We start from the raw sequence: 20693 nt of genomic DNA on the forward strand, positions 1-20693 counted from the left end.
CTTAGCAGCCTCAAATAGGATTCAAGTGTCATCGGGCATCTCTTTTATCTTAAATTAAGTTAAGCTACAAATTTTTACTTGAGAAAATGATGAAATGCCCGCTTGTCAACGTGTTGCAACTGTAACAATGGTGGTGAATCCGTCGGTGGTGGTGCAAATGGACCTGTGAGCATCGCTCGAAACCATTCTGATCTCTTGGCCAGTTGTTCTCGTTCGACGCAATATGTCCACGAATCGCCGGGCAATCCAGCCTGTGAATCAAAATTCATCACAATCATTCCAATGCGTGTCTTCAGATTGTGCATACGAATAGCAGTGCCTCCGCGTAATTTAAATTTTACTTTCTGCCATTTTAGGCAGTTTAATTGATTGAAGATTACTATTATATTCTCGATAGAATTTAAATGTTTCTTTAGTAATTTTTTATTCTTCTCTCTCTATTTTTACGTTTTTATCTCCTGTTCAAAAAAAGAGATAATCCAAATATATATATAATATATCATTGTATTGTATATATTATAGAAAGTAAGAAGATTCCTCTTACTAAATATAATTTTAAAAATACAAATAAATAATATTTCTTGATTTTTTCGCTTGTTAGAGGTTTTTCTTCCAAAAAATTGAATACCAACTTAAGTATCTAATAAAAATCGACATTATAAATAAATAATCTAAAAAAAAGTTTTACATTAAATTTTACTATATCGAAAATTATATTTAATCGGAAACAATTTACGTTTATAACGCATTAAATGCATACCTCAAGCATTACAACGTTGCAACGATCCCCGGCTTGCAAATTGTTCTCAGGCGTTATAAGAGATGCTCGAGACATGTCTATTGGAAGATCCTTCTGAGATGTCTTTGTCTTGATCAATGGCGAGATCTGAATCTTGGAATAAAATCTGCTTAGCAATCTTCTGTGAGATTTTTCGCGTTCCTTCTTAGACTGGATACGAAAGGATCGAGAATCGTCTATGTAAAACAATAAAATTTTATTTAGATATCTTTGCTCAAATACACAAAACACTTTAGTTATTTAAAAGTTTTCATGAAATAAAGCCATCTTACACGCTATAAAATAATGCATTTTCTATATTAAAAAAAAATAAATTATTCTATTTATTAATAGTAAAATAAATTCTATTTATTAATTATGTTATTGTTTTTTTCGAATTTAATATTTAATAAAATTAATATCTCTAATCTGGATTATTCTATTTATTAATTATTTTATATAAATTATTCTATTTATTATTTTTTATTTATTAATTATTCTATTTATTATTTTTATTATTTATTATTTATTATTTTTTCTTGTCCTGCAAATGCAGTATGTTGCATCGTTTCGCGCTTGCACAATATTGCATCTTCGGAAACACATCCATCATCGATAGATGTTCTGTTGCTGTTTTTTTTTTTTTTTTTTTGAATACTCTTTCTTGCGATAAGACTATTTATGATTCATGTCGCTATCTCATGGCGGTTCAATGATTTCGATTTTTGCGCGTTTTATTGATCATCACAGTTTACTTTACATTGACTGCTGTGCCAATGTTAAGAGGTACAGTATCTAATTTACACATGGGTTTGGCAGTATTTGCAGAAGATAAGACTTATGTTGTAATTACTTATTGATTTTTAATGATAGAGATAGATAACACAATATAAGTGTGTTCTAAATGTAATATATATGTATATATAGAATTAAACAAATATTATTACAAGATATATTGAGTGGAGAGAATGAGAAAGCGATTCGTGCAATTTTGCAAAATGAATGCTTGTAGTGTGACTCTACGAAAATCCAATATCTACAGATAAAAGTATATGAAATGCAATATGTGATATTCTTGTGCAATTTCTGCAACAAATAAGCTTATCATTTATATGAAAAACAAACTCTAAAAATAAATTCTTTGTGATTAAACTGGGAGAAATAGGGATTATTACATAATCATAAAATTCATTTCTTTAAATTGAAAATGTGATAAAAATAAAAGTAATAAAAGAGAAATTTATCTTTCTATAAATAAATAGATTCCTATAAATAAATATATTACGAATGACAAAAAAACAATAAAAATAATAGATAAGTAGAAAAATAATAATACATATACTCCAAATATAAATTCTTCATGATTAAACTGAGAGAAATAGGGATTATTACATAATCATAAAATTCATTTCTTTAAATTGAAAATGTGATAAAAATAAAAGTAATAAAAGAGAAATTTATCTTTCTATAAATAAATAGATTCCTATAAATAAATATATTACAAATGACAAAAAAATAATAAAAATAATAAGTAAATAGAAAAATAATAATACATTGCACTCTGAGTATATTTCGGATTTGAAGCCTCAAAATTAGATACGGTGATTTTGATATATATAGCTATATTATTGCTTATGAATTATTGCATTAATATCAGTTATATCAGCGATATCAATTAAGCTAAAGTTATCAAATCCAAATATCAATTTCAAGAGCAAATAACTTTATTTCGTAACGTGGGAGATGCACTATATACATGTGTATATCGAAATTGATAGTAACACAAGCGACATTAACACGAGTGAGATGCCGCTCTATTGACAAAACAACGAGGAATGTTTGATAGCAACCGTTTAGCCCGATTGTGTGTGAATCTTTTAATTCGAAACTCTTTTATACTCTAATCATCTCTGTACACGCATCTCTATTTTGCATTATCTGAATTAAATTTGCAAATCTTTATTTTATTTATTATATTATATTTTAGTCTCATCATTAATCGGTTCATGCATCGTTCTCTTCCCTTTTTCTCAAAAATCGTATTTTTTTATTATTCCTATTATTTCTATTATTTTTTATATATTTCTCTGTAATTTTTCACTCAGAATTCGAGGCTTGAATACATCTCCATTTTTCACTTTAAATATAAAATGGAACAAAGAATGCGATTAAAATGAGAAAGAAAAAAATTGCTATTAATTATTTATCATACACCGATTCAATTTAAAGCATTTTATATACACACATACACAAACACACTGTTTTATAATAAATTGCAACCTTAAAAAAACCTGTTATTATATCCCCGAAAATAATATTAATAATTTCCTTTCACACAAAAAACTCTTTTTCATGAACATAATTATTTCATGAAATCGAAATGCATTTGTCGCATTCACTAGAAAACACTTTGCTCATCCATCAATACCGTCAATGAACAAAACACATCTACTCGATGAGAAACTCGGGGAGGACAGCCCTTTCGAAACGAGAAATACCGTTCGACTGACAGATCGATCTGTGTTGAGCCTATATTGTGAGTGACTCAGATTCTCTCAGAGGGATCGGTTACTATAATGTGTTTAAATTTCATCGACCATACTAATACTTGTTTATAAACATCGTCGACCGCTTGAGAGACTGTTTAGACCTGGGAAAAGGCGCTGGGGAATATATGCTCATATCCGGTAAAAGGGACTTTATCGATACCGAGAAGCTACGGTCTATAACAGCCAAGGGAAACGGTTTATATTGTGCTTCGAACTCGAGACGAGTGTCGAAGAATGCGTTATCGTCTGCGCGACATCGTTCAAGCCTTCTCGATAAAGCTTAACACGATGAAATTGACAGAAGTATAATTTTTCTCAGAATTATTTGTCAATAGAATTTGCCCGAAAGCTTTTTCTTTATCGGAAATATAAATTTAACACGTGAATTTCATCAGTAAAATTATTCATCGCGGAGAATAGCGGAATTTTTCGGAGTTGAAGATGAAGAAAATAATAATCAAAAATTAAATTAAAAATACAAAGGCAATAAGTAGATCGTAAATGTAGATCGTAAATGTAAAAAAGCTAAAAATTATAATCAAATTAAAAAAATATTATTATTGCAAAAATTAGCAGACTGAAAGTTGTCTAAATAGACGTCTATTACTGTCAGCGTTTCTTACTTATGCGAATCTTCGATGTAACTTTTGATGACGACTTTCAGTCTGCTAATTTTTGCAATAATAATATTCTTTTAATATGATTATAATTTTTAGCTTTTTTAAATTTACGATCTACATCCATGCAATTATTCGATTCATTATGACTTCACGCTGATAAGTCAATTTAATATATTTTTGCTACGTTCAACTTGGCGCAGTGGTTATTGCCTTTGTATTTTTAATTTAATTTTTGATTGTTATCTTCAACCACTCTTTTTATAATTTTAATAAAGAAAATAATATTCTTTTTTTTTACAATGAGGCTGATGTGAGAAATATTGTTGCGCGATGACACAAGAACACCAGAACAAACATGCTCCTTTACACTCCGTGCGCTTAAGTAGATTTCCGGTAGGTAGAACAAATGCTAATTTTTGCAATAATAATATTCTTTTAATTTGATTATAATTTTTAGCTTTTTTAAATTTACGATCTACATCCATGCAATTATTCGATTCATTATGACTTCACGCTGATAAGTCAATTTAATATATTTTTGCTACGTTCAACTTGGCGCAGTGGTTATTGCCTTTGTATTTTTAATTTAATTTTTGATTGTTATCTTCAACCACTCTTTTTATAATTTTAATAAAGAAAATAATATTCTTTTTTTTTACAACGAGGCTGATGTGAGAAATATTGTTACGCGATGACACAAGAACACCAGAACAAACATGCTCCTTTACACTCCGTACGCTTAAGTAGATTTCCGGTAGGTAGAACAATTCCGTCATTGCGAGGAACGCGGATACGCGCCGATCATCCGGGAATATCGAAAAGGTGTTAATCGTCCAACAGCTGAAACGTCGTGGTTCGAATGGATAATTGCCGCGTGCGCTAAACGATCGTAATCGGCTGGTCTCTTTGACGACGTAAGATACAGGAAGGCACTAATGATATTCAGGACGGCCGTGAATGAGTCCGTTTGAAAAGTCGGGATCTCAAGTTCGTTACAGCTTATGCAGTGCAAAAAATACAAGGCATTGTCGTCGATGTACGTTCGTTCGCGAAATAATGGCGGTCCTTAATACACTGTGACGTAAGTTCTTTTCCATACGCACAGAAGATTTGTAGAATAATTAATAAATATCGCTCGTATAAAGAAATATATAATATTAAAAAATATATAAATATTATTATAGAAATTATATAAATATTATATAAATATTATATAAATATTATATAAATATATATATATATTATTATATAAATAAACAAAGTAAAAAATAAATAAAGAAAAAAATTAATAAATAATTGTAAAAATTTTACAGAAATAAAATCGACATACGCGGGAGCATTCTTGAATTACCGAGAAATACGCAAACAAACGTATGAATCATTGTGCACTTTTACAGTATATCGTATTATTACAAATATCCTAAACCAAGTCAATAAAAATTCACATTTTTCAGACCTACATTCGTGCATTACGCGTGTCACACATCACTTCGTATTAACGTAGCAGTAATTTATGACAAAGCGGAGCATCACATATTATGTACCCCATTATTAATCATCGCGTTATAAGAATTTCAATGTACGCGTGTGTTTATGAGTCGAGGAGTGGCTCATTGAAACAGACATCACGGATACTCGTAAACATTATTGATTGTGCATGTAACTGCATTAAATGTTGCGAAGAAAAATCATATATGTAAAGTTACATGTTCGATATGACAAGTTACAGAAATAAAAATTAAAACACTGATAGCGACGTGTAAATGATATAAATAAAAGATAGTTTCTTTTAATACTCTGTCTTATATGTGTCTTTTATCTTAAATCATGACATAATATTGCATAACATGATAAGATTAACTTAGGGTATTATCACGAACATTATAATCTCAAAACAAATGTACGTTTTATTTTTTGTTCTAATATAAACTATTTATTCAAATATTGCAAGTTTTTTTATGCTGTTAGATATTTATTTGTGTTAATAAAATAAAAAAATTCAATTCAACTAAAAAATATCGTTTTTATAATTTTTAAATAAGTATTATTCAACTTATTTATATTTCAAAAGTACAGTGATATGATTAGAAGCATGACATATTACTATACAATATAATTTCAGTCCGACCGGATTCTCGTCTTATAGTACAAAACCACTTGCGAAATCCGCGGATGTTTAGTGAATCACAGTTTTGCTAAAATTAGAATCACGAAATTCCATGCACAAGCGCTGAATGTCTCAAGAAATCCAATGAGATGAAACAAAATATAATTTGAAAGAATATACAAAGAATATAACATCTTTATCGAGAGAAATGATGAAAAAATTCAAATAAGAAGAATAAATGAAATACAATTACATATTTATGTATGATGCATGTGGGTCCCGTATTCTCAAGATATACTTGACGAAGTTTGTTCCGAATGAAAATAAAACAAGGGGAATTTGATAGAATTTAGCGCAACTACAGTGGTTAATGCAAACTGACGGCTACGCAAGTAATTAAGTTGAACGAGTATCCGCTCGACCTTAATCCAATTAATGCTTTCATTCTACGCACCCGCATTTCAACAAGAGGCAATAAATAAAAAAAGCATGCTCAAAAATTCCGAATATTATTTCGGACACTCGACATATTAAATGTGTCCCGATATTTTCCAATTTACGCATGTGCTGAAATTTTTAATCATAGAATAATAATAGATGTTACAGGCTAGAGATAAAAAGTTGCATTGCCATTATCTAAAAATCTATTACGATTAAAATGATGACAATTTTCGATATTAATATCGTTTTCTTTATTGTTCCTATTTATTTTCTATTAATTTCAAAACATCAGGCATCAGAATTAATAATATAAATATGTAATAATATTAATAAATAATATAAAAATATAATATAAATATAAAATATAATATAATATAATATAAATATAAATATAAATATAAAATATAATATAATATAAATATGTTATTACGAGTAGTTTTGCCATGATAATGGATTATTATAGCGAAACTAAAATATGAAATGAACCGTGAATAGCCAAAGAAAAAAGTTAATTATACTTCAGCGATATAATATCGGTCGCTTATTGCAATTATCTATAAATGCGATCATCGGGGTTCGCTAATTGATTCAGTCAAGCAGAAGATGTTGAAGATCTCTTCTTCACTCGAGTTTGCCCGCATGTATATTACAATTGTTTCTTCTCGAACGAATGTAAAGCTAAAAGTTGCTATTATCATCTTTAAATACACTTATAATTTTATTAATTTTACTTAAATATAGTACAATGGTGTATTGATTTAATTAATATTGTTATTGAATTAATAAAATTTCAATCATACCGATATTGTTGATTTAACATTATTTTTTTCTCAGTGTATTATTAATTTATGCTGATTAAATACTTTTCACTTAATTTAGCGAATGTCATTTTAAACTCTCGAAAATCCCTTTCTTTAACTCCTTTTATAGTATAAATAATTTAACTTTTTATTTTTGATTCTTGTTTATTCTTTCTCATTTGTCAAGCTTTAGATAGTAGTTTAGATAATAAACGTATAGAAATGAGACACAAGAAACGAGATGGACACACATACACATATGCACACATACACACAAATTACGTAAACTAAATGTTTAATCTAACTTTTTGCCTTCTTTCCTTCGTCAAGCTCTAATAATTTTAATAGTAAATATAATTCAGCGTGTGAAAATGAAAAACGAGAAACAAAGAAATGAGCAGACGAGCGAAAAAACGGCGAATTGAAACGGCAAATTGATTGAACATATCCATGACGAAGCCTTGAAATCCGATAATGACCTCTTCGTTCAAATCAATTTTGTAAAAAGTCGGAGTCAATTTTATCGCAATGCGTCTCGCATTCCTTTCGATTTACACATAGTTCCGAAAATAGCAAAAAATTCTAAATTTAAGAGAGTTTGAAGTTGATATTTCCTCTATGAGAATTTAATTCTTTGTCTAAAAAGGGTATTTAAATCAGTACAAACCGTGAAATGAAATACTAAAAAATAAACTTCTTTAATTTTACTCTCTAGTGTGAAAATAATTGTAATTTTTATTCAAATTTTTTATGTTTGGCAACAGATAATGTCATACACATAAACAAAATTTATGCCTTTTAAAATCAATTGCACGAAAAATCATCAAGTTTGCGGGAAACATCGCAAAGGGTTGTACATCATAAAGTATCACTTAAGGAGAATCGAAGTTCTTATCTAGTTGATCACCAGTTTTTACTTAAGATTAAAAAAAAAAAGATGAGCCGGAATTGATCTTTTGTCATATTTTTCAACAGATCGCCTAGTTGATACAATCGACGTTAATAAAATTCCTATACAGTACAAAGTCTAACCCCGAAGGTTTTCAATTAAGCAATTGAACGCCATAAAGGCGACATTTACGAGAGTATTCAATACACAAACATCTATTAATAATTAGATATTGCATCAACGACATGCACATAATCGATGCATCGCGAGGGTGACGAGGACAGCAACGGACGCGGACAATGCAGAAACGTGCGAATTGAATCGCCACACGTGGCACAGCTGCAGCCCTCACAATGTGCGAATGTGCGAAAAAATGTGTGCTACACGCGTCTCGCGGAAACCTTGACGATCATCGATGTCGTAAATGTGGTAAATGTTGTTGCTGAATTCAGGAAGAAGCATACCGCGTCTGATATTCATGAATAATTGTGCGTCGGTCGGAGTTTTTAACGACCGCAAGGTCTTCGCATTTGAGGGGATACCGCTAAGCGGATGAGAAATTGAATGTCAATAGAGACGTACTTGTGAAGAGCTAGATAACAGATACATCTCGCGAGTAGCATTCGAGAACTGGCCATAAACACAATGTTTTCAATGATAATACGCGAACATGGCCATGAATTTTAATTTTTTCTTTATTTAAAACGCGAACGAAAAAATTCTAACTTCAGTAATATGCAATTATGGATGTTTTACCTATTTTCAAAATATTGAGAATTTAATGAAAATTGTACAGAATGTCCTTACATGTGTTTAGAATCTTCAGTACAATTTTTAAATCGATTCACTAAAGCGTTCACAAGTTATAAGGATTTTAATTTGCACCGAATATTAACGTGTGTTCTTATGAGAATCGTATAATCACGTCGATTTAAATGACAAAAACACATATTTACCGAGAATTTCGCCTTGTGATAGATAGATGGCTCATTCAATTTCATTGAATTATATTTAATATCTTTTTAACCAGTTAGTACTTGTATAATATTATTTAACCAAATATTTACTCTGTATCTAAACTTTTGCAAATTTTAAACAAATTCTGAAAATTATTTCCATGTGTTTTTGTCATTTAAATCGACGTGGTTATACGATTCTTATAAGAACACACGTTAATTCGGTGCAAATTAAAATCCTTATAACTTGTGAACGCTTTAGTGAATCGATTTAAAAATTGTACTGAAGATTCTAAACACATGTAAGGACATTCTGTACAATTTTCATTAAATTTTCAATATTTTGCAAATAGGTAAAACATGCTTAATTGCATATTATTAAAGTTAGAATTTTTTTGTTCGCGTTTTAAATAAAGTAAAAATTAAAATTTATGGCCATGTTCGCATTTTTTTTTAAATATACTGATGAAAGGAGCCCGCCTCGATTGCCTCGTCCTTAACATATGTTGTCAAGGTCACTGCCCTGAGTAACATCCAAAAGGTTTTAGCCGTCGCTCGTTGTTGAGGCAGGCTCCCTTCATCGGTATATTTACCAAATACATCTCTGCACTGTAGCTAAGATCAAATTGTAATATTCCACACAATTTCTTACTCAAAATACACCAAAAGTGGATATATTCGTCAATATTGATTTTCAACTACTTTTTGCTGGGATTATACATATAAAACATCCTTAAGTCGATTAATATTAACAATAAGTTTGATAAATCTCTCAATCAAAATTAAGGTACTAAAGTATGTATTTGTATCCATACATTTTTACAAATCTTTTATTATTTATTATAAAATATCAGGTTTGTATTATATTATATATTAAGAAATTCATTGCATCATATGTATATACAGGGTGTTCCAGACCCGTACACTCCTTTTAAAATGAAAATAAATAGCTTTTATCAAAAATCGCGAACAATTTTTAAGTAAATCGGGTGCGTTCTATCAAATGGTGATATTTTCAACTTTTGATTCCGACTGGAAATACCATCCGAATCGAAAGTTGAATTTTTTTAGGGAAACATGGTTCTCTTTATTACAGATTTGAATTGTACGTGAAAAAATAAAAAACTTTTGTATCAAACTTTTTTTTTAAAAGTGCCTCTATCAATCTTAAAATTGACTTTGAAAGTAACTGTGATGAAATAATAAAGACAATTTTAAGATTGACAGAGGCACTGTTAGAAAAAATGTTTTTACAAAAGTTTTTTATTTTTTCACGTATAATTCGAATCTATAATAAAAAGTACCATGTTCTCCTAAAAAAATTCAACTTTTGATTCGGATAGCGTATTTCCGGTCGGAATCAAAAGTTGAAAATATCATCATTTGATAGAGCGTACCCGATTCACTTAAAAATTGTTCGCGATTTTTGAAGATTTTTAAAAGCCATTTATTTTCATTTTAAAAAAGGTGTACATGTGATCTGGGACACCCTGTATATTAAGAAACAAACAAATATTAATTTTTTTATACAATTTAGAAGACTTAATTTTTATCACATTATTAATTTTATTTAAACATTAACGAGTGAAAAAAGAGAAATATTCATGAGATCAAAAATCTTTCAAGAATGTCTCTCATCGATCTGCATTACTTATTTCTTTTAGATAGTAGATTAATTCAATTTTTTTTAATTTTACTGTTATAATGCGAGAGCATTGAATTAATTTCTTTAAACATTAATTTCTTTAAAAATTGAATTAATTTCTTTAAAAATTACTTTTCGTACGCGTCATATATAAAGAGATCATCAGATCATCAAATTTGATTAAAGGTGATGGACTTGTCTTACCTGATGCATAATTCATTCCGTTTTCTACACTATTTATCAACAAAGGTGTCGTATCGCGATCGCTTCGCTTCATGTATTTTTTGAAAAGAGTGAACACGTTTAACTTCTCCATCGTTTGCACTTCACATATAAATGATTGACACTCGATCGTCCTGATCGATCACACAATGATCCGCGTGTTATTGTGCGCAACTGCGAACCTCATCTCTCGACGAGGTCTTTTAAGAAAGGCGGAATCGGCGAAACCATATCGGTCGAACAACAATCGGCAAGTGAATCTGTCGCGGATCAAACGTCGCGTTATACGTCACGTCTCTAAGCCATACTCCCCTACTTGGATCCTGAACTTCTTGTAACAGGATTTGATTGGCCAATCAGGATAAAAAAATTTTCGCTTTAATCCTGATTGATCGGTTCGAACGATTCGAAGCGGAGCACGTTTCCAGTGTATCTACGAGAACATAATGAAACCGCGTGAATCATTATCGTTACCGGTACGTTGTAGCTCCTCTCCTCTCTACCCCGCGAGAGGAAAACCCGAGTTGACCTAGAAAAATATGCAATATCGAATATATAATCCTCGACTCTTTTTTTCTTATCGTCCGGACAGGAAACATGGCAGCGGATGCGGTGAACAACAAGAAGAAGAGGGAGAGAATAAAGTGAATGTGGAAAAGTAAGAGGGAAATGCTAGAAATGGAAGAAAACCAAAGCGAACGGGATATACGTTTCCACGATACGGAAAATGTGCGAATTTTTCCATACGCATTAATTCGCTAATACAAAGACGCATATCATGCATTCATAATCAATTTAATTATTTAATTATTTAATTATTTTAATTATTTTAATTATTTTAATAATCAATTTAATTATTTAATATTATTTAATTATTTTAATAATCAATTTAATTATTTAATTATTTAATTTAATTATTTTAATAGCTATAACGATTTGTATTTCAATAGTGTAAAATAGTAATGGTTCTCAATAATAGATCACATATTATTTAATTATGTTATTCTTATTCTCGTTCATATTAAGTTATAACATATATATTTATGACATATATATCTATATAATCATATCAGGATATATCTATGTATCTTGATATAATATCTTGATATAAAACATAATTCTTTGCAAAAAATTATAAGTTTACATTACAAAACAAAATTATTCAATTTTACGTAATTAAAACAACAATAAAATTATGAACTTAATTAATTGTTAATAAAATTAAAGTTTTAATTTAATTCAATGCAATTTAATTGACGTACAGCAATTTCATTTAATTTCGCGTAATTTTATTCAATCGATTTCTATAACGGAATTAATTTCGTTTTTATTTTGATATATTTCAAAGATTTTTTTCACTCACACAATAAATTAGGTATCAATCTTCAGCTAAAAAGGAAAAGTTGAAATCAAATTTAATGTTGCTACAAAGATTCCTTAATTCACTCGAATATTAATCGAACTTGATTTTCGCGGTTTATATAAATTATTTTATTCTTTGATTGTTTATATTATTGAGCGAAATTTTTGAATATTTAAGAACTGAATACAATCACAAAATAAGATAACGTCAGTGTTATACATTTTAATTTATGAAAGAAAACTAAAGCTTTCCCTTTCTTTATCTTTCTTGTTTTACGTAACAGTTTTACCAATGCTCGCGTTCGATAACCGATGAAAACTATCGTAGTTTTATCAGCAATGATAAATTGCGCGAGGTCACGAATAATTACCACGCGCATCGAGAAACGATACACTCGCTCTATCGATCGTCGTTAGGTAACTATAATAAATGTAAAATATATATTTAAGAAAATAATATAAAATTGCATTTTAAATACAATAATAATTACAAATTTTATATCTATGACACATTACTATTTATCGTTTATTTTATTTCACATATAACAATATTCTTTTAACATCAATTTTTCAATAATTAATAATGAGACGTGATCAATATGTAAGAATTTGCACTCCTTTTTTTCTCAGGTATTAAATATTTCAAAGAAATATTTTAATAATCTAAACGTTCCAATAATCTAAAATAAAACAATATGAAATTTAAACCAAGAAACAAGTAGTGAATCAAAGAAATCATCGAGAAATTTTCTGTTTTCCCATACAACATTACTACAATATTGCAATGTTGCAGCTACAAGATTCTGTACAGTAAGGGTCGTAATTTCTGAATCATTTCCAGTGGAATCATAATACAAGATACATCTTCTTTAAATAACAGTCGTTAACATGTAATATTTTAAGATACATACAAATATTTACTTCGCAGCTGCAGAAATCAAAGCAAGATTTATAGTATTTATAGTGTCAAATTATAATATATAAACAGAGCTATATTATTTGTGCTAGAGTTTCGTAACGCGAGATCGTCGTACCAGTGTTTACACTCGTCGAATGCATTAGATGAAGGTGTTTTTATACTGAATCATAAAGTAATCGGGATTTTATTGTATGTCATAGGTGGATGAATCAAGTTGCCAAAGCGGCTCGTATGTCCCATCGAGCACGCAACGCCCGGTGCATAAACTTATTACTCACGCGCATGCACGTGTCTACGGAATACATTATCGAGGATTACACTGTAATACTCGCGAATTTAAAGCGACCGAGCTAATAGCGTTATTCTCTAAGAATCTAAGACCATGGATAATTACGTACGCTATTATCATTTCTCGGGAAAAGGAAATCATCAACATCGAATATTACAGATTCATAAATTGCAGAATCTCATTTTCCTAAAATTTCTTTATTTTTCTAAAATTCCTCGAAATATTTATTCACGCATTAAGGATGTTTTGTATGTACAATCCCAGCAAAAAATAGCTGAAAATCAATATTGATCCATTTTTAGTGTATTTTGAGTAAGAAATTGTGTGGAATATTACAATTTGATCTTGGCTACAGTGCAGAGATGTATTTTTTAATATTTATTGTGTTTATTGCGTTTTGGAATTCCGAATTTTGTTAATCGAAATGATTAATTTTTGGCAGGAAATTTCGCCTTGTGACAGATACATGGCTAATTTCATTGAATTATATTTAATATCTTTTTAACCAGTTAGTACTTGTACAATATTATTTGACCAAATATTTCCTCTGTACCTAAACTTTTGCAAATTTTAAACAAATTCTGAATATTATTTCCATGTGTTTTTGTCATTCGAATTGACGTGGTTACACGTTTCCGATAAGAACACATGTTAATTCGGTGCAAATTAAAATTCTTATAACTTGTGGACGCTTTAGTGAATCGATTTAAAAATTGTACTGAAGATTCTAAACATATGTAAGGACATTCTGTACAATTTTTATTAAATTCTCAATATTTTGAAAATAGGTACAAAACATCCTTAAGGATGTTTTATATGTACAATCCCAGTAAAAAGTAGCTGAAAATCAATATTGACGAATATTACACTTTTGGTGTATTTTAAGTAAGAAATTGTGTGGAATATTACAATTTGATCTTAACTACAGTGCAGAGATGTATTTTTTAATATTTGTTGCGTTTTTACTGGAATTCCGAATTTTGTTAATCGAAATGATTAACTTTTGACAGAGAATTTCGCCTTGTGACAGATACATGGCTAATTTCATTGAATTATATTTAATATCTTTTTAACCAGTTAGTTGTATAACATTATTTGATCAAATATTTCCTCTATATCGAAACTTTTGCAAATTTTAAATAAATTCTGAATATTATTTCCATGTGTTTTTGTCATTCGAATCGACGTGGTTATACGTTTCCGATAAGAACACATGTTAATTCGGTGCAAATTAAAATTCTCATAACTTGTGGACGCTTTAGTGAATCGATTTAAAAATTGTACTGAAGATTCTAAACATATGTAAGGACATTCTGTACAATTTTTATTAAATTCTCAATATTTTGAAAATAGGTACAAAACATCCTTAAGGATGTTTTATATGTACAATCCCAGTAAAAAATAGCTGAAGATCAATATTGACGAATATATTCACTTTTGGTGTATTTTAAGTAAGAAATTGTGTGGAATATTACAATTTGATCTTACAATTAGCTACAGTGCAGAGATGTATTTTTTAATATTTATTGCGTTTTTACTGGAATTCTGAATTTTGTTAATCGAAATGATTAATTTTTGGCAGAGAATTTCGCCTTGTGACAGATGCATGGCTAATTTCATTGAATTATATTTAATATCTTTTTAACCAGTTAGTACTTGTATAATATTATTTGACCAAATAATTCCTCTGTACCTAAACTTTTGCAAATTTTAAACAAATTCTAAATATTATTTCCATGTGTTTTTGTCATTTAAATCGACGTTTCCCATAAGAACACATGTTAATTCAGTGCAAATTAAAATCCTTATAACTTGTGGACGCTTTAGTGAATCGATTTAAAAATTGTACTGAAGAGTCTAAACATATGTAAGGACATTCTGTACAATTTTCATTAAATTCTTAATATTTTGAAAATAGGTACAAAATATCCTTAAATCCCTTTTAATGAATCATGCGATTCTCCTGCGAAAATATTTCATTGTGAAAAATTAGGACAAAAGTTTTATAACATGCACGCTTGTTCTCGCTACGAGACATATGGTGCGACGATTCGATCGCGTTATTGATAAGCGAAGCGTGGCGTTTATTCGTTATCGATGCGGTGAGACAGAAGAGTTCGCGGGATATGCATTATGAATATGCTTCCAGGAAGAATTTACGTTCATCATCGTCGGAGATTCATTCATCTGTACGAAAGTGTGTAATCGCGACGCGACGAGAAGGCAACTGTACGCCGTCTGCATCGAACCGTGTATAATTGCACGATAATAGCCTATCGATACCTCGAATCGCGAACGGACTCGGACACACTTGTGACACTCGGTTTCTGTCCGAGTCGATTTACCTCAAACACGTCGTTAGCGTTTTTTCAACGCTCCTTAAACGCCGCGCTCGATACATTTTCATAATCTGACTCACATCTTTAGCGGGAGATCGTGCGTGACGCTCCGAGAAAACACTATACACGATCCTACACGCGTGTCGCGTTACTCGAGTCTGTTTTCTAGGACTTGTGCGATTTCCATGCTCGACATATCGTCATAAAATGATGAACAAGATAGACACTTTTAAAAGTTAAATTAATTTGCTATCATCTAACGCTAATTTTTAAAACCCCTCAATTTTTTTATAAAAAAAATTCGATGGAATTAAACAAAAAATCGAGAAATTTTTAAATTTTTACTTTCGCAAATAAAGGTTGCAAAAGTCTCATAAAAATAACAATTTTCACTTTTTTTGCATGAAAAATAAATAGAAAAATTATGTATATTTTATCTATTATTGATATAGACACTTTTTCTAAATATTAATGTACAAATAGATATTCACAAAAATCTTCAATATTAATAGTTTAAATGAAAAAAATATTTTTTATTTTATTTTTTTAATTTAGCTATTTGACAGATGGATCCATAAAAGTTGTTGCTCTCTAAAAGTGAATCAGTGAAAATATCACTAATTTAAACAGTAAAATAAGATTTCACTGAGAATCAGTGAGTATTTTACTGATCTTCAACGCTTATTTTTTTGTTATTTTATCTTATATCTCACTGATTATGGTCAGTTAAAATAAAATTCACTGTAAAATCGGTAAATTTTACTGTAAAACCAGTAATCGCTAGTTCGTTCATTTACCGCTACAATTGCTATCTCTCTCGTATTTAATTTTAGTTACAAGAATTATATAAAGTTTGCAAAGAGCGACATTTAAACTTACAATTAGAAGTATTACTTTGATTTAATTTCTGATACAATCTCAATAGAGAGGCTTCAGATATTAAATCGATCTTTATAAGTCGGACAAATAAATGTCTGGCGACTTAATAAAAATTATTCGTTCGTTATCTATTTAAAATAAGTTCAATATGCATGTAATATAAATAAAATAAAATTTTTAATATAATAAATATTTAATAAATATAAATAAAATTTTTAATTTTATATGAAATAGATGGAAAGCTAAATTATAGTTTAATATTACCGACAATAACGAAAGGAATATTACTGATATTGAGAAATATTACTGATTAAAACAGTCAAAATTATTGACTGATTCTTTCAATAAAATATCACTGACTTACAGTGCTGTATTTATAACTACTGTAATCAGTGACTATTTACTGTTTTTCAGTAATAATACACTGATTCACTTTTAGAGAGAATATGCATGTAATATAAATAAAATAAAATTTTTAATATAATAAATATTTAATATTTAATATTTATATATTTATATATAAATATTTAATATTTTTAATATAATAAATATTTAATATTTAATATTTATATATTTATATATAAATATTTAATATTTTTAATATAATAAATATTTAGTAAATATAAATAAAATTTTTAATTTTATATGAAATAGATGGAGAGCTGAATTATAGTTTAATATTACGGACAATAACGAAAGGAATATTACTGATATTGAGAAATATTACTGATTAAAACAGTCAAAATTATTAACTGATTCTTTCAATAAAATATCACTGATTTACAGTGCTGTACTTATAACTGCTGTAGTGACTATTTACTGTTTTTCAGTGATAATACACTGATTCACTTTTAGAGAGTGCGTTATTTTCTACGAGCTAGTTTATTCTTATTATTTTGGGGAAGAGACGCGCGGCTCGGAAAATTGTCGTGCAATTTTGTCGGGAGAAAAGTGCGCGTCAATTTTGCGAGCGATTCCCTCTTTCCTCTAAAGATGGCCGCTCCAGAACGCGCCGACGTGATCAATACTCGCAACTCGTGTACAGTTTGGGGCCAGGTATCTACATTCTCTGCCGCTGTAACTCGCCCTCACTCGGAGGAGGGAAAGAGGGTCTGTGCATCGGGTCGGACAAAGCCACCCCCCGCGATTATTATCGGGAAGCTTGCTAACGATTTTATTGCTTTCAAGCACCGCGCAGGTCTTAGTCAAGCTCCGACGTATTATTCGCGGAACAATCGTTTGCATTGTATTTATATGGTAATCCTCGCAAGATGTCTCATCGTCATTTCAAGATCTTCGAATGACTGAAAGATTAAAATTTAACGCAAAAATTCGTAATTTGCAAATCTTATATTTAAGATAATTATTTTATATTTTTATATTTTTATATTAATTATTTTATATTTGAGATATATGGCTTTTATATTAAATGTGAATTTATTCGATTTTTAACTTTCTCTCTCTCTCTCTCTCTTCAATTTAAAAAAATACTTACTTAAAGTTACAAATTTTTGAAAAAAAAATATCTAGAATTTTTCATAAAGAATTTTATATTTATGAAAAAAAATTAAAATTTAAATCTGTGAAACATCAAATGGTTTTTCAGAATTTGAGAATTCTTCGCTCTTGATCGCACTTCGATTTCTATGAATACGAAATAATCGATATCTTATGTCTTTCTTATGACAACGGAAATTATCGCATAATTTGCATGCGATGCGATTTTCCGCGTAGTATTCAACACTGGAATCAATAGTATCGGTAAACTCAAGGGAAGAAAGGAATGTCGCGAATCGAAAAAAAGATTTTTAAGACCACGTGCATCTTTATATATGCATACGACTAATAATCGACGATGTATTAAAAGAGTCTCGCATTTCTTACTTGATGCTATTTTTAAATATAAGATTATAATTGTTATTTACACATTTTACGTATGGCAAAAATTTTCGAAATTTATTTTGTTCAATTGTTTACTGATTTTATAATCGTTCTTAGCGATGTATAATGTATCACAGCTTTAACTTCTTCGTTAAATAAAAAGTGCAAATTTTAAATTTATCGCAGAAAATTATTTCTTCCTTAATTTTTTTTTCTTTTTCCTTTAATCGTTTATTGTTAGAATTAGTCTTCTCGACGATTTTTTTAATTTACTGACGTTGACGTTGTCGGTACGACAATGAAAATACGGCAAACAATTAACGTAGGCCTTAAGGAGATAATTATCCACGATTAAACAATCTGTGTTTTCTCGGTTGTCAGTCCGTGAAGATAATCGGCGCGAAAAACAAATGTTTATTCGCACCGTCACCATAAACAGGCTCTCGGTGCTGCCGTTTTATGTACGCCGAAATTTATCATTTTCTCGCTGGCAGACACATAACATTTCTGGGTCGATAAATATTGCCTTAATAGCGGCGAACCCTCTACAAGTCAAAATCGTGATCAACGAAGAGCTCGTGAAAATTGTTGAAAACGCGATAGCGCTTTATGTATATTCAATCCAAACACACACATATGCCTGTCCCGACCTCCAAGCATAGCATTTAGCAAAAATAATGCGTTTAACTAGATAAAGATTCTAATTTTAGTGCACTAAAAGGATAAAACAATTGATTATGCAGTCATATTAGTAGAAAATTTTTGTCATTTTTTATTTTGTCGGTTTTCAATTTTAATGACAGACAAGTTTAAAGTTAATTTTGAAATGCAAATTTTGAAAATGTCGTTTTACATATATAATGCTCGTTATATAATTGCTCTCTCTCTCTCTTTATTTTTTTTTATTTAATATTTAATTCTAAATTACTTTAGTAACACTTTTTAAAAATCAGCATTGTAACATAAGTAATACATCGAAGATTTATTTTTTATATAATTTATCAATTTGAACAACTACCTTTTTATTCTTCGCAAAATTATTGCTGGTTCCAAGCGCAATCCTTCCTCAAACTTGCATCGATTCGCATTCATTGAAAAATAAATTTATTCGGCAATCGACAAACAGCTGATGAGGAAACTGCACTATTTCATGAAACATTCACATTTAAATTTCACACACGAGGAACAATTTTTGCTACTTGCTAAAGCTTCCGATATTTTTCACCGTCGAAGAGTAACCGGAATAATTTAATTCGTAATAATTTAAAATTTATTTCGTAATAATTTAAAGGAGGAAAACGCGCATTAAAAAAATATGTACCACTGAGAGAATTGTGAGTCTCTTGCGGGGGGGGGAATCTGCACCTTTTCGTCTTCGGTTGCGCGCTCGCATCGACTTTCGCGAACAGGACGATTTTTTTTTTTTTTTTTTTAAACAACGTTTCCGCACCCGAGAAGCGGCTCGATGCGCTTTGGCCGATGACCGGCCCTGCAATGAACATACATATAATTCGCACGAAGGAACCGATGCCCCAGGCGTATCACCAGGCTATACATAGCGCGACTCGCGCGATGCGCAGACGCCTGGTATGTCCCGACGCTTTTACACATTAAAGTGGGATAAAAAAAAATATTAAACATTTTCCCCCCTCCGTCTTCCTCCAAATCACGTGGACGAAATGTTAAATAAAAGGAAAGAAATGTGAGAAAAAAAATCGCGCCTTAAAAAATCATCGATCGATATTTTTCTCTCGACGCGTCAATGACTCGAGTTAAAATCCGAGTTTAAACCGTACATATGGAGAAGAAAGAACTCTTCTATCCAAATGCCCATGACCTAGATAAATAAGCGGACCCACAAAAATAGCTGAGATCGGCTTTTCAAAATAAAGACAGTCTCTGACCTGCCTAATAAAAACAGTACCTTCATAAGAGTTTCATCAACAGAGTTTTTAAACCGCGATAATAAATATAAACTTATCGTTTCCCTTCCTGTAAGAAAAAAATAGGAGCAGAT

General features: G+C 29.9%; 1 protein-coding gene across 3 annotated transcripts; it reads right to left on the reverse strand.

Moving 5' to 3' along the window:
* Nucleotides 1–11: 11 nt before the first annotated feature.
* On the reverse strand, nt 12–20333 carry LOC105255298. 3 transcript variants are annotated; one of them, XR_003123661.1, is made up of 4 exons: nt 19998–20333; nt 19695–19819; nt 761–975; nt 213–251 (listed from the first exon to the last, which is right to left on the reverse strand). XR_003123661.1 is itself a non-coding variant. In XM_025414723.1 (3 exons), the coding sequence occupies exons 1-3, from the start codon at nt 11099–11101 to the stop codon at nt 75–77; spliced, it is 504 nt and encodes a 167-aa protein (XP_025270508.1). In that variant the 5' UTR covers nt 11102–11427; the 3' UTR covers nt 12–74. The 3 variants fall into 3 exon arrangements, 2 of the variants coding, with proteins under 2 accessions (XP_025270508.1, XP_025270503.1); XM_025414723.1 differs by lacking the exons at nt 19695–19819; nt 19998–20333 and adding an exon at nt 10990–11427 and having other exon boundaries at nt 12–251; XM_025414718.1 differs by lacking the exon at nt 19695–19819 and having other exon boundaries at nt 57–251.
* Nucleotides 20334–20693: the final 360 nt, after the last annotated feature.

Source organism: Camponotus floridanus, unplaced genomic scaffold, assembly GCF_003227725.1.
Source record: "Camponotus floridanus strain SB8 unplaced genomic scaffold, Cflo_v7.5 scaffold113, whole genome shotgun sequence".
Classification (NCBI taxonomy): domain Eukaryota; kingdom Metazoa; phylum Arthropoda; class Insecta; order Hymenoptera; family Formicidae; genus Camponotus; species Camponotus floridanus.

What these genes read in the sequence shown, in the direction of transcription:
- LOC105255298 (XM_025414718.1), bottom strand. Translation starts at nt 20,178, where the DNA reads ATGTTCATTGCAGGGCCGGTCATCGGCCAAAGCGCATCGAGCCGCTTC. An exon ending in GACTCACAATTCTCTCAGTG is followed by an intron (nt 976 to 19,997) that starts GTACATATTTTT and finishes TGTTTTACATAG; the next exon opens with ACGATTCTCGATCCTTTCGT. An exon ending in GCAACGTTGTAATGCTTGAG is followed by an intron (nt 252 to 760) that starts GTATGCATTTAA and finishes TTTGATTCACAG; the next exon opens with GCTGGATTGCCCGGCGATTC.